The 12,934-nt window shown below is 40.4% G+C and overlaps 1 protein-coding gene across 2 annotated transcripts in view; it reads right to left on the bottom strand.

Moving 5' to 3' along the window:
• Nucleotides 1-12,934, bottom strand: part of zdhhc12b (zinc finger DHHC-type palmitoyltransferase 12b) — a 30,189-nt gene that overhangs the window by 14,769 nt on the left and 2,486 nt on the right. For both annotated transcript variants that reach the window (XM_034191693.1, XM_034191692.1), the window contains exons 2-4: nucleotides 11,697-11,836; nucleotides 9,587-9,679; nucleotides 2,621-2,787 (exon numbers count right to left, since the gene is read on the bottom strand). In XM_034191693.1, the coding sequence (XP_034047584.1) occupies nucleotides 2,621-2,787; nucleotides 9,587-9,679; nucleotides 11,697-11,836 (400 nt within the window). The remainder of the gene's footprint in view (nucleotides 1-2,620; nucleotides 2,788-9,586; nucleotides 9,680-11,696; nucleotides 11,837-12,934) is intronic.

Raw genomic sequence — 12,934 nt, 5'->3', positions numbered from 1 at the left:
AAGGAAAGTTTTAAGCCTAATCTTAAAAGTAGAGAGGGTGTCTGTCTCCCTGATCTGAATTGGGAGCTGGTTCCACAGGAGAGGAGCCTGAAAGCTGAATGCTCTGCCTCCCATTCTACTCTTACAACAACATGTTTATTAGACCCCATTCCTACCAGGCTGCTCAAGGAAGCCCTACCATTATTTAATGCTTCGATCTTAAATATGATCAATCTATCTTTGTTAGTTGGCTATGTACCACAGGCTTTTAAGGTGGCAGTAATTAAACCATTACTTAAAAAGCCATCACTTGACCCAGCTATCTTAGCTAATTATAGGCCAATCTCCAACCTTCCTTTTCTCTCAAAAATTCTTGAAAGGGTAGTTGTAAAACAGCTAACTGATCATCTGCAGAGGAATGGTCTATTTGAAGAGTTTCAGTCAGGTTTTAGAATTCATCATAGTACAGAAACAGCATTAGTGAAGGTTACAAATGATCTTCTTATGGCCTCGGACAGTGGACTCATCTCTGTGCTTGTTCTGTTAGACCTCAGTGCTGCTTTTGATACTGTTGACCATAAAATTTTATTACAGAGATTAGAGCATGCCATAGGTATTAAAGGCACTGCGCTGCGGTGGTTTGAATCATATTTGTCTAATAGATTACAATTTGTTCATGTAAATGGGGAATCTTCTTCACAGACTAAAGTTAATTATGGAGTTCCACAAGGTTCTGTGCTAGGACCAATTTTATTCACTTTATACATGCTTCCCTTAGGCAGTATTATTAGACGGTATTGCTTAAATTTTCATTGTTACGCAGATGATACCCAGCTTTATCTATCCATGAAGCCAGAGGACACACACCAATTAGCTAAACTGCAGGATTGTCTTACAGACATAAAGACATGGATGACCTCTAATTTCCTGCTTTTAAACTCAGATAAAACTGAAGTTATTGTACTTGGCCCCACAAATCTTAGAAACATGGTGTCTAACCAGATCCTTACTCTGGATGGCATTACCCTGACCTCTAGTAATACTGTGAGAAATCTTGGAGTCATTTTTGATCAGGATAGGTCATTCAAAGCGCATATTAAACAAATATGTAGGACTGCTTTTTTGCATTTACGCAATATCTCTAAAATTAGAAAGGTCTTGTCTCAGAGTGATGCTGAAAAACTAATTCATGCATTTATTTCCTCTAGGCTGGACTATTGTAATTCATTATTATCAGGTTGTCCTAAAAGTTCCCTAAAAAGCCTTCAGTTAATTCAAAATGCTGCAGCTAGAGTACTGACGGGGACTAGAAGGAGAGAGCATATCTCACCCATATTGGCCTCTCTTCATTGGCTTCCTGTTAATTCTAGAATAGAATTTAAAATTCTTCTTCTTACTTATAAGGTTTTGAATAATCAGGTCCCATCTTATCTTAGGGACCTCGTAGTACCATATCACCCCAATAGAGCGCTTCGCTCTCAGACTGCAGGCTTACTTGTAGTTCCTAGGGTTTGTAAGAGTAGAATGGGATGCAGAGCCTTCAGCTTTCAGGCTCCTCTCCTGTGGAACCAGCTCCCAATTCAGATCAGGGAGACAGACACCCTCTCTACTTTTAAGATTAGGCTTAAAACTTTCCTTTTTGCTAAAGCTTATAGTTAGGGCTGGATCAGGTGACCCTGAACCATCCCTTAGTTATGCTGCTATAGACGTAGACTGCTGGGGGGTTCCCATGATGCACTGTTTCTTTCTCTTTTTGCTCTGTATGCACCACTCTGCATTTAATCATTAGTGATCGATCTCTGCTCCCCTCCACAGCATGTCTTTTTCCTGGTTCTCTCCCTCAGCCCCAACCAGTCCCAGCAGAAGACTGCCCCTCCCTGAGCCTGGTTCTGCTGGAGGTTTCTTCCTGTTAAAAGGGAGTTTTTCCTTCCCACTGTAGCCAAGTGCTTGCTCACAGGGGGTCGTTTTGACCGTTGGGGTTTTACATAATTATTGTATGGCCTTGCCTTACAATATAAAGTGCCTTGGGGCAACTGTTTGTTGTGATTTGGCGCTATATAAAAAAAATTGATTGATTGACTGATTTGGCGCTATATAAAAACAAAAATTGATTGAATTGATTTTGACCTTGCGTTGCCTTGCCTGATAGCCCAAACACTGTGTCAAACCTGTGCCTGTTTTTTGACTACACCTCAGTCTCTCGTCTGTCTGCTACCTCTGCCGCACTGCTGGACCACACGTGTACCGACCACCTGCTTGTCGTACCCATTAAACTTCTTTTGAATTCTATCAGTCGTGTGAGTTTGCAGTTGTGTCCATACAGTTTGTGCCACACCTGATAAAGCCCAAATATTGATATGTCTTGAATTTACAAATTTTCCTGATTCTGTGATGTAAAAGACAGGTGTCATGTGAATTATTCCTTAAAATTCTGAGTTCACACTTTACATCCTTATTTTATTTTACATCCTTATCCTTATTTTAAAAATAATTTTTAAAATGTCAGAAATCTTAGGGAAAATAAACAATACATTGTACAGTCTTTGCAGATGTCACATTCAAGAATCTTTAAATGTGCCTCCAGAAAGTTTGGACGTGTCTGTGTCCACATGAGCACACTGTTGAGTAATTTCACACTCACCAGGCTATGTGCAGCGCCCACAGCAGCACCAGCAGCTGCACGGCCAAGTACAGCACGAACCACCGGTGGTTCCTCTCACCGACACAGTTCTCGATCCAGGGGCAGTGATGGTCGTAACGGCGGACACAGTGCTGACACGTCTGGCAGTGCTTTGATCTCATTGGCTGCTGCTCGGAAACAAGGCAGCATTTAGAAAATGTTTTCAAACAGTCCAGAGGTCTGCAAGAGAGATGTTTTTGCTCGGTCTCACACCAAATAAAACTTGTCTGGAGCCGCAAAACATATGACCTTTAAAATGAATGAATAAAGATATTAAGATGGTTTATATATAGTTAAACTAAAGTTTCCTGTTTTTTTTACAACCTCAAACACATTCCCCAAAAAACACTGGAAAGGCAGAAAATTAATCTAAATATCACTTACAAACCGACAAGGGTGGTAACGCTGACCCCCTTTTTGGTTTTACACAATGAAATACTAAATCTTAAGTTTTCATTGTTATTCACCTTCTAATTTTTGCTATCTGATGTTTTAATCTGTTCAGAGAAATTGAGTTGAACTTGAAAGTAATTATACTTCTTGTTAGATTTGTTCAAATAAAACCCATTCTTTAAGGATAATACAATTTGATAGGAACTCTAAAAAGACTAAAGTCAATATTCGATTTACATCACCTAATAGTAATAATAATACAATACTTGAGCAGCATTATGTTTTTTGAACTGATTAACTGAATTGATTTCTTGATTGCTTTTAACTACGGTGTATCTGGAAAATATTCACAGCGCTTCACGTTTTCCACATTTTGTTATGTTACAGCGTTTCTGTGTAGGCTCTCAGTTGTCCAGGTGGTTTCCATAGTAGAGAAGCTTGAATCCTCGACTGGACTGGGTTGCTTGATGCGAGGATGTTTCGCTTCAAATCGCAGAAGCTTCCTCAGCTAAAATTCTTGCTCTGGTGGTCTGACTTCTGTCTTGACTCTTGTAGAGAAGAATAATCAAGAAGTCACAAAAGCTGGAGTTTTAAACCTATCCAGACCCCTCCTACAGAGAGGCAGACTGCTATAGGCTAGTGACTAAACAATAGCTCTAATTAGCACCTATTACGATTGGAGAGAACAGGCAGCACCAGACAGGGGTTTACAGAAAACCAACTCACACTGACCAATATCTGCTCTTTGGCACAAACCACCCCCTTGAACACAAGCTCGGGGTGATCAGGACGCTTCAACACAGAGCCCTACAGGTGCCCACAACTGCAGAGGGAAGGGCTAAAGAACAACTTGTCCGGAAAGCCCTCACAGTATGTGGATACCCACAATGGTCCCTGGACAAAATGCAGAAGTCCCAGAGAACAAAGAGACCAGGTAGACAGGAGACGGAGACAAGAAGAAGAGTGTCTCTCCCTTATTTAGCAGGAGTAAGGGAAAAACTACAGAGGATCTTCAGACAGCACAAAATCCCAGTTTACTTTAAACCGGTTAACACCTTGAGACAGAAATTAGTTCACCCTAAGGACAGGATCCCTAGTTACAAACAGAGCAATGTAGTGTATTCTATCAGATGTCAGGAAAACGGTAACGAACACTACATAGGTGAGACTAAGCAACCTTTACACAAAAGGCTATACCAGCACCGCAGAGAGGGCGCCAGTGGACCTCAGTCTGCAGTTCATCTCCACCTTAAAGACACTAACCACACGTTTGAGGACAAGGAAGTTAAAATATTAGCCAGAGAGAAGAAATGGTTTGAGAGAGGGGTCAAGGAGGCATTCTTTGTGAAACGTTTGAAACCCAGCCTTAACCGGGGAGGGGGTCTGAGACACGCTTTATCCCCTGTTTACAATGGGGTACTCAGGTCAAAGCAGTTTCAGTCTTTTGTTCATGGTAATGAGTTATTCACGTCATCAGCAGAGTCGTCAAGGGAGCCATCAGGAGAGGGACAGCTGCCCTGTCATTAGGAGGGTGCTAACTAGAGCACAATAGGTGTTAATTAGAGCTATTGTTTAGTCACTCGCCTATAGCAGTCTGCCTCTCGGTAGGAGGGGTCTGGTTACCAGAGCAAGAATTTTAGCTGAGGAAGCTTCTGCGATTTGAAGCGAAACATCCTCGCGTCAAGCAACCCAGTCCAGTCGAAGATTCAAGCTTCTCTGTTATGTTACAGCCTTATTCCAAAATGGAACAAATTCATTTTTTAACTCAAAATTCTACTCACAACACTCCATAATGACAACATGAAAAAGTTATTTTTTGAAAATTTTGCAAATCTATTAAAAATAAAAAAAAAAACCCTAAGAAATCACATGTTCATTAGTATTCACACCTTTTGTGCAATACTTTATTGATGCACCTTTGGCAGCAATTACAGCCTCAAGTCTTTTTGAGTATGATGCCACAAGCTTGGTGCACCTACCTTTGGGCAGTTTGGCCCATTCCTCTTTGCAGCATCTCTCAAGCTCCATCGGGTTGGATGGGAAGTGTCAGTGCACAGCCATTTCAGATCTCTCCAGAGATGTTCAATAGATTTCAGGTCTGGGCTCTGGCTGGGCCACTCAAGGACATTCACAGAGTTGTCCTGAAGCCACTCCTTTGATATTTTGGCTGTGTGCTTAAAGTCATTGTCCTGCTGAAAGATGAATCGTTGCCCCAGTCTGAGGTCAAGAGCGCTCTGGAGCAGGTTTTCATCCAGGATGTCTCTGTATTTTGCTGCATTCATCTTTCCCTCAATCCTGACTAGTCTCACACTTACTGCTGCTGAAAAACATCTCCACAGCATGATGCTGCCACCACCATGCTTCACTGTAGGGATGGTGCCTGGTTTTCTCCAAACATGACACCTGGCATTCACACCAAAGAGTTTAATCTTTGTCTCATCAGACAAGAGAATTTTGTTTCTCATGGAGAGTCCTTCAGGTGCCTTTTGGCAAAATCCAGGTGGGCTGGCATGTACCTTTTACTAAGGAGTAGCTTCAGTCTGGCCACTCTACCATACAGGCCTGATTGGTAGATTGCTGCAGAGATGGTTATAACATAACAAAATGTGGAAAAAGTGAAGCGCTGTGAATACTTCCTGGATACAATGACAAAGTTTCCATCCTACAACCCCTGGCAAAAATTAAGGAATCACCGGCCTCGGAGGATGTTCATTCAGTTGTTTAATTTTGTAGAAAAAAAAGCAGATCACAGACATGACACAAAACTAAAGTCATTTCAAATGGCAACTTTCTGGCTTTAAGAAACACTATAAGAAATCAAGAAAAAAAATTGTGGCAGTCAGTAACGGTTACTTTTTTAGACCAAGCAGAGGAAAAAAATATGGACTCACTCAATTCTGAGGAATAAATTATGGAATCACCCTGTAAGATTTCATCCCCAAAACTAACACCTGCATCAAATCAGATCTGCTCGTTAGTCTGCATCTAAAAAGGAGTGATCACACCTTGGAGAGCTGTTGCACCAAGTGGACTGACATGAATCATGGCTCCAACATGAGAGATGTCAATTGAAACAAAGGAGAGGATTATCAAACTCTTAAAAGAGGGTAAATCATCATGCAATGTTGCAAAAGATGTTGGTTGTTCTCTGGACCAAATACAAACAACATGGCAAGGTTGTTAAAGGCAAACATACTGGTAGACCAAGGAAGACATCAAAGCGTCAAGACAGAAAACTTAAAGCAATATGTCTCAAAAATCGAAAATGCACAACAAAACAAATGAGGAACGAATGGGAGGAAACTGGAGTCAACATCTGTGACCGAACTGTAAGAAACCGCCTAAAGGAAATGGGATTTACATACAGAAAAGCTAAATGAAAGCCATCATTAACACCTAAACAGAAAAAACAAAGTTACAATGGGCTAAGGAAAAGCAATCGTGGACTGTGGATGACTGGATGAAAGTCATATTCAGTGATGAATCTCGAATCTGCATTGGGCAAGGTGATGATGCTGGAACTTTTGTTTGGTGCCGTTCCAATGAGATTTATAAAGATGACTGCCTGAAGAGAACATGTAAATTTCCACAGTCATTGATGATATGGGGCTGCATGTCAGGTAAAGGCACTGGGGAGATGGCTGTCATTATATCATCAATAAATGCACAAGTTTACGTTGATATTTTGGACACTTTTCTTATCCCATCAATTGAAAGGATGTTTGGGGATGATGAAATAATTTTTCAAGATGATAATGCATCTTGCCATAGAGCAAAAACTGTGAAAACATTCCTTGCAAAAAGACACATAGGGTCAATGTCATGGCCTGCAAATAGTCCGGATCTTAATCCAATTGAAAATCTTTGGTGGAAGTTGAAGAAAATGGTCCATGACAAGGCTCCAACCTGCAAAGCTGATCTGGCAACAGCAATCAGAGAAAGTTGGAGCCAGATTGGTGAAGAGTACTGTTTGTCACTCATTAAGTCCATGCCTCAGAGACTGCAAGCTGTTATAAAAGCCAGAGGTGGTGCAACAAAATACTAGTGATGTGTTGGAGCGTTCTTTTGTTTTTCATGATTCCATAATTTTTTCCTCAGAATTGAGTGAGTCCATATTTTTTTTCCCTCTGCTTGGTCTAAAAAAGTAACCGTTACTGACTGCCACAATTATTTTTCCTGATTTCTTATTGTGTTTCTTAAAGCCAGAAAGTTGCCATTTGAAATGACTTTAGTTTTGTGTCATGTCTGTGATCTGCTTTTTTTCTACAAAATTAAACAACTGAATGAACATCCTCCGAGGCCGGTGCTTCCATAATTTTTGCCAGGGGTTGTATTTGCAGGCCATGACATTGACCCTATGTGTCTTTTTGCAAGGAATGTTTTCACAGTTTTTGCTCTATGGCAAGATGCATTATCATCTTGAAAAATGATTTCATCATCCCCAAACATCCTTTCAATTGATGGGATAAGAAAAGTCTCCAAAATATCAACGTAAACTTGTGCATTTATTGATGATGTAATGACAGCCATCTCCCCAGTGCCTTTACCTGACATGCAGCCCCATATCATCAATGACTGTGGAAATTTACATGTTCTCTTCAGGCAGTCATCTTTATAAATCTCACTGGAACGGCACCAAACAAAAGTTCCAGCATCATCACCTTGCCCAATGCAGATTCGAGATTCATCACTGAATATGACTTTCATCCAGTCATCGACAGTCCACGATTGCTTTTCCTTAGCCCATTGTAACCTTGTTTTTTTCTGTTTAGGTGTTAATGATGGCTTTCATTTAGCTTTTCTGTATGTAAATCCCATTTCCTTTAGGCGGTTTCTTACAGTTCGGTCACAGACGTTGACTCCAGTTTCCTCCCATTCGTTCCTCATTTGTTTTGTTGTGCATTTTTGATTTTTGAGACATATTGCTTTAAGTTTTCTATATTGACGCTTTGATGTCTTCCTTGGTCTACCAGGATGTTTGCCTTTAACAACCTTCCCATGTTGTTTGTATTTGGTCCAGAGTTTAGACACAGCTGACTGTGAACAACCAACATCTTTTGCAACATTGCGTGATGATTTACCCCCTTTATGAGTTTGATAATCCTCTCCTTGGTTTCAATTGACATCTCTCGTGTTGGATCCATGATTCGTGTCAGTCCACTTGGTGCAACAGCTCTCCAAGGTGTGATCACTCCTTTTTAGATGCAGACTAACGAGCAGATCTGATTTGATGCAGGTGTTAGTTTTGGGGATGAAAATTTACAGGGTGATTCCATAATTTATTCCTCAGAATTGAGTGAGTCCATATGTTTTTCCCTCTGCTTGGTCTAAAAAAGTAACCGTTACTGACTGCCACAATTATTTTTCCTGATTTCTTATAGTGTTTCTTAAAGCCAGAAAGTTGCCATTTGAAATGACTTTAGTTTTGTGTCATGTCTGTGATCCACTTTTTTTCTACAAAATTAAACAACTGAATGAACATCCTCTGAGGCCGGTGATTCCATAATTATTGCCAGGGGTTGTATTATGCTTCCTGAGTATTAAGGGTCATATTGCTATCATACCTCCTGTTGCATGTACTGTATGTATCTATCTATGCATCTTGGAGCTAACATTGATCGGGTTGTGTATAGCGGCCTGGCAAAGTTTTTGAACAGATTAACTGATTTGCCTTCTTGACTGTAAATATTTAATTGTCTCAGAACAGGGGTCAGGGCCCTTGCCAAGGCCCAAATAAGAATTCAATCATTAATTTTACAGCTACTTTTCTGATGCTGAGACAATAATTTGGTCACTTGAACATCTCCAAGTCACTGAATATGTCTTGGACTTCATTTCAACAATCATTAAGAAACACAAACTGTACAGTACTGCATGTTAAATCTGTGTCAAGCAGGCAGTTCACAGAAATGGAGTGACTGTCTAGTGAGGGAAACCACCAAGACACCCATGACAGTTCTGAAAGAATTACAGGCTTCTGTGGATGTGAGTGGAGAAACTGGGAATGGTGCAGCATTTTTTAAAAGAGCATTTTCCATATTGTCCAACTTTTTTCTAAGTTGGGGTTGTATGAATATGTTGTATTTATGAACTCAGAGAATTACTTTAAAGAAAAGTGCTAACATTTTATTTTTATATCACACCATACCATGAAGATGGTATGTATTGGGGAAGTCATTTGGTATACTAGGTTCGGTTGTAATGTGAGGATCGGCGCGTCGCCAGTTATTCAACACCACTTTACAGACCACACACGAACTTCAGGCATCACACTTCAACAAGAGGGGCAATAGAGAAACGGTGAACAATACATTAACATCTGATGAATCCTGGAGTGTAAACAGCAGGTAAATAAACGTGAGGATTTAAACACAGATTATTTACCTCAACATGAACAAAGCAAAACAAAACACAGTCACTGAAACACCAGAGTGCTTCAAGTTCCTAATTGTCCAAACAGTTATGGTACTTCAGTGAATGAGATTAAATATTTGTGTTTTGAGGTTACGGTGAAGTGTGATGGTGTCAGTATACCTGCAGCAGGCAGTGACCACAGCGACGCTGCCGGAGAGATTTGGCAGTGGGTGGGATCATATCTTGCTGCTCCTCCATCACTCCCAATGGGAACTGCAAAAAAAAAAACACAGGAGACAAAGAGGTCAGGGAAGTCAGTGGAAGTTTTCACTTCCATTATAAAAACCAGAAAGTGTATAGCGAACAAATTCTTCCACTGATGTAATACTATCCAACCTTAATGATCCTTAATTATTATCTAAAGTTCCAGTCTCACCACCCCCTGCCGCCGCCGATGCAAATATGCAGCTCAACACTCTGTCCATATGCCTTGCTGGCACTATGTCATTCCACATTGTAGCATGTAGCTATAGTAAATAGCTACATACTACATTGTGGAAAAGAGAGAGAATGAGGATTGCTACACAGACACACATAACTGATCTGGTCGCTTTATATATAATGGGGCAGTCAATCAGATCAGAATTGAATCAGATGGACAATAAATTTGATTTGAACTGACAGTCTGAACAAAGTCTGTATCACCAAGGCCTCTGGGCCCAACTCACCAAACTTGGCACATGGGTAGTCTCAGGGGACTGATCTCTATAGTAGTAATGGCCTGATTTGCATATTAATTAAGCCACAGGATCAGTCAGCGCAAAACTGCACTATTGTTCGTAGAGACTATGTGACTTGAGCAAAGGACACAAAATTTTGACCCAATCTACAACTGACTACAAGACACCGCAAGGTACCAGATGACCTTACTCTTTAGGTCATCCAGTGCAGAATTTTACCCACAACTGTGTAGGTAATTTGAGGGTTCAAAGCTTCCTGTTACCTCCACCAAACAGGAAATTCCTGACAGAATTCAGATTGTTTTGTCTTCACATTTAATATCTGAAATTTCAGTATCATTCTAATTCAGAGTTTTGTTTTTCCGACTGGAAAATAAAACTCTTGACTCTTGCTTTTATATATAAACTGTTGTGTGGGCCGCCAGAAGAGGAGGTACTGCTGGCCCACCACCAGAGGGCGCCCTGCCTGAAGTGCGGGCTTCAGGCACAAGAGGGCGCTGCCGCCACGGACACAGCCGGGGGTGACAGCTGTCACTCATTATCTCCTGACAGCTGTCACTCATTCATGCTTTATCATCTCACTCCATAAAACCCGGACGTCATCTCCACCTCATCGCCGAGATATTGTCAAACCGTTCAGGTAGTATTCTCAGCCTTGAAAGGGAACTGTGTATCAGTCTGAACGCTTTTTTGCAGCCGCTTTCCTGTGGTGTTCCGTGTCTGTGTGACCGGCGTTCGGTGTGTCCAGCAACGGCTCCGCTGCACACCTCTACCAGATAAGTGGGTAGACAGGAGCTGCACGAGTGTGTGTTAGAGGTGGAGGTGGCATTCCCACCATTGTTGCTACTGGGTGTGCACACACCCATATCTTACTGTCTCTGCTCCCTGCCAGCAGTACCAGATCCGACCTTCGAAGACGGTGGCCACCTGGGGACTCGGGACTTGACGGCTCCAGTATTCTCCGGGTTCTGTGGCAGAGGAAATCGTGTGGTTCCGGTTCATCTCAGGACAGACCTCTTCTATCCTCGAGCCTGCCCACACATCACCCTTGTGATTGACTGTCTGTTAAATTTCACATTCCTCTGTGTTGTGCTCATTCACAACAGTAAAGTGTTCATATTTGACTCTTTCATTGTCCGTTCAATGTTGTGGGTCCGTGTCACTACACTTTCACAACATAAACTGATGGCTGGGTGCATGAATCTGTTCTTCACGAGTCGACTGGTGACAAGAGAAACTTTGAACGCCTTTGATGTTATGACTAAAATACATTTAGAAAAGAAACTACAGTTACATCAGTTCTACAACTAAACACAAATACAAAACTGATGCACCAACTGTAACACAACATATCTGCAGTGACGATGGAGCAGTAAGCCATCCGGTCAGCTGGAATCAATACAAAAACATGGTTTTAAATGCAAAACCATGAAGTAAACTCAGGAAAAATATGAATAAAATCTTAAAAAGTAAATACAAATAAGTATAATGTATGACTACTTTCCCCTTTATAAATCAGGGGAACAGATCATATGTTCAGATGACGTCACCTGTACATTGCTGTCATCAGAGAGGATGAAGCCTGGGTCCATGAGAGAAACTGTGAAATAGAGCAACACTGACACCAGTACCAGGAGGACAAAGAGGACTGGCTGGACAAGCTGGCCGTTCTCCTCCTGCTTTCTCAGCTCTATTCCGAAAACACAGAAAGAACACAGAATAATCCAAACGGAAACCACACAGCTACAAAATCTGACAGACAAAAGTGTTTCAGACACATCAGAAAGGAAGAAGGACTCCAGCAGAGATCGCCTGGTCAATCACTGATACTTAAAGATATACCCCAAAGTGTAGGAATATACAGAAATGTCCATATTTCATTGAAACACCCCGTTTTTATACAAAAACAGCATGACAAATGTGGACTTTTGGACATCAGTGGTGTGACAGATGTAGACTATACATAGTGTATAATAGTGTGATGAGTTTAGGATAATAACAGTGATTTGAGGATAACAACAGTCATTTAAGGATAATAGTGTGACGAGTTTAGAATAATAACAGTGATTTAAGGACAACAGTGATTTAAGGATAACAGTGATTTGAGGATAACAATTTAAGGATAATAGTGTGACAAGTTTAGAATAGTAACAGTGATTTAAGGTTAACAGCAATTTGAGGATAATAACAGTGATTTTCGGATAATAGTGTGACAAGTTTAGAATAGTAACAGTGATTTAAGGTTAACAGCAATTTGAGGATAATAACAGTGATTTTCGGATAATAGTGTGACAAGTTTAGAATAGTAACAGTGATTTAAGGATAACAGTGATTTGAGGATAACAACAATTTAAGGATAATAGTGTGACAAGTTTAGAATAGTAACAGTGATTTAAGGATAACAGTGATTTGAGGATAACAACAATTTAAGGATAATAGTGTGAAGAGTTTAGAATAGTAACAGTGATTTAAGGATAACAGTGATTTGAGGATAACAACAATTTAAGGATAATAGTGTGAAGAGTTTAGAATAATAACAGTGATTTGAGGATAACAGTGATTTGAGGATAACAACAATTTAAGGATAATAGTGTGAAGAGTTTAGAATAATAACAGTGATTTGAGGATAACAGTGATTTGAGGATAACAATTTAAGGATAATAGTGTGAAGAGTTTAGAATAATAACAGTGATTTGAGGATAACAGTGATTTGAGGATAACAACAATTTAAAGATAATAATGTGACGAGTTTAGAATAGTAACAGTGATTTAAGGTTAACAGCAATTT

Source organism: Thalassophryne amazonica, chromosome 17 (assembly GCF_902500255.1).
Source record: "Thalassophryne amazonica chromosome 17, fThaAma1.1, whole genome shotgun sequence".
Lineage (NCBI taxonomy): Eukaryota > Metazoa > Chordata > Actinopteri > Batrachoidiformes > Batrachoididae > Thalassophryne > Thalassophryne amazonica.
This window is presented reverse-complemented; position numbering and strand designations above follow the sequence as displayed.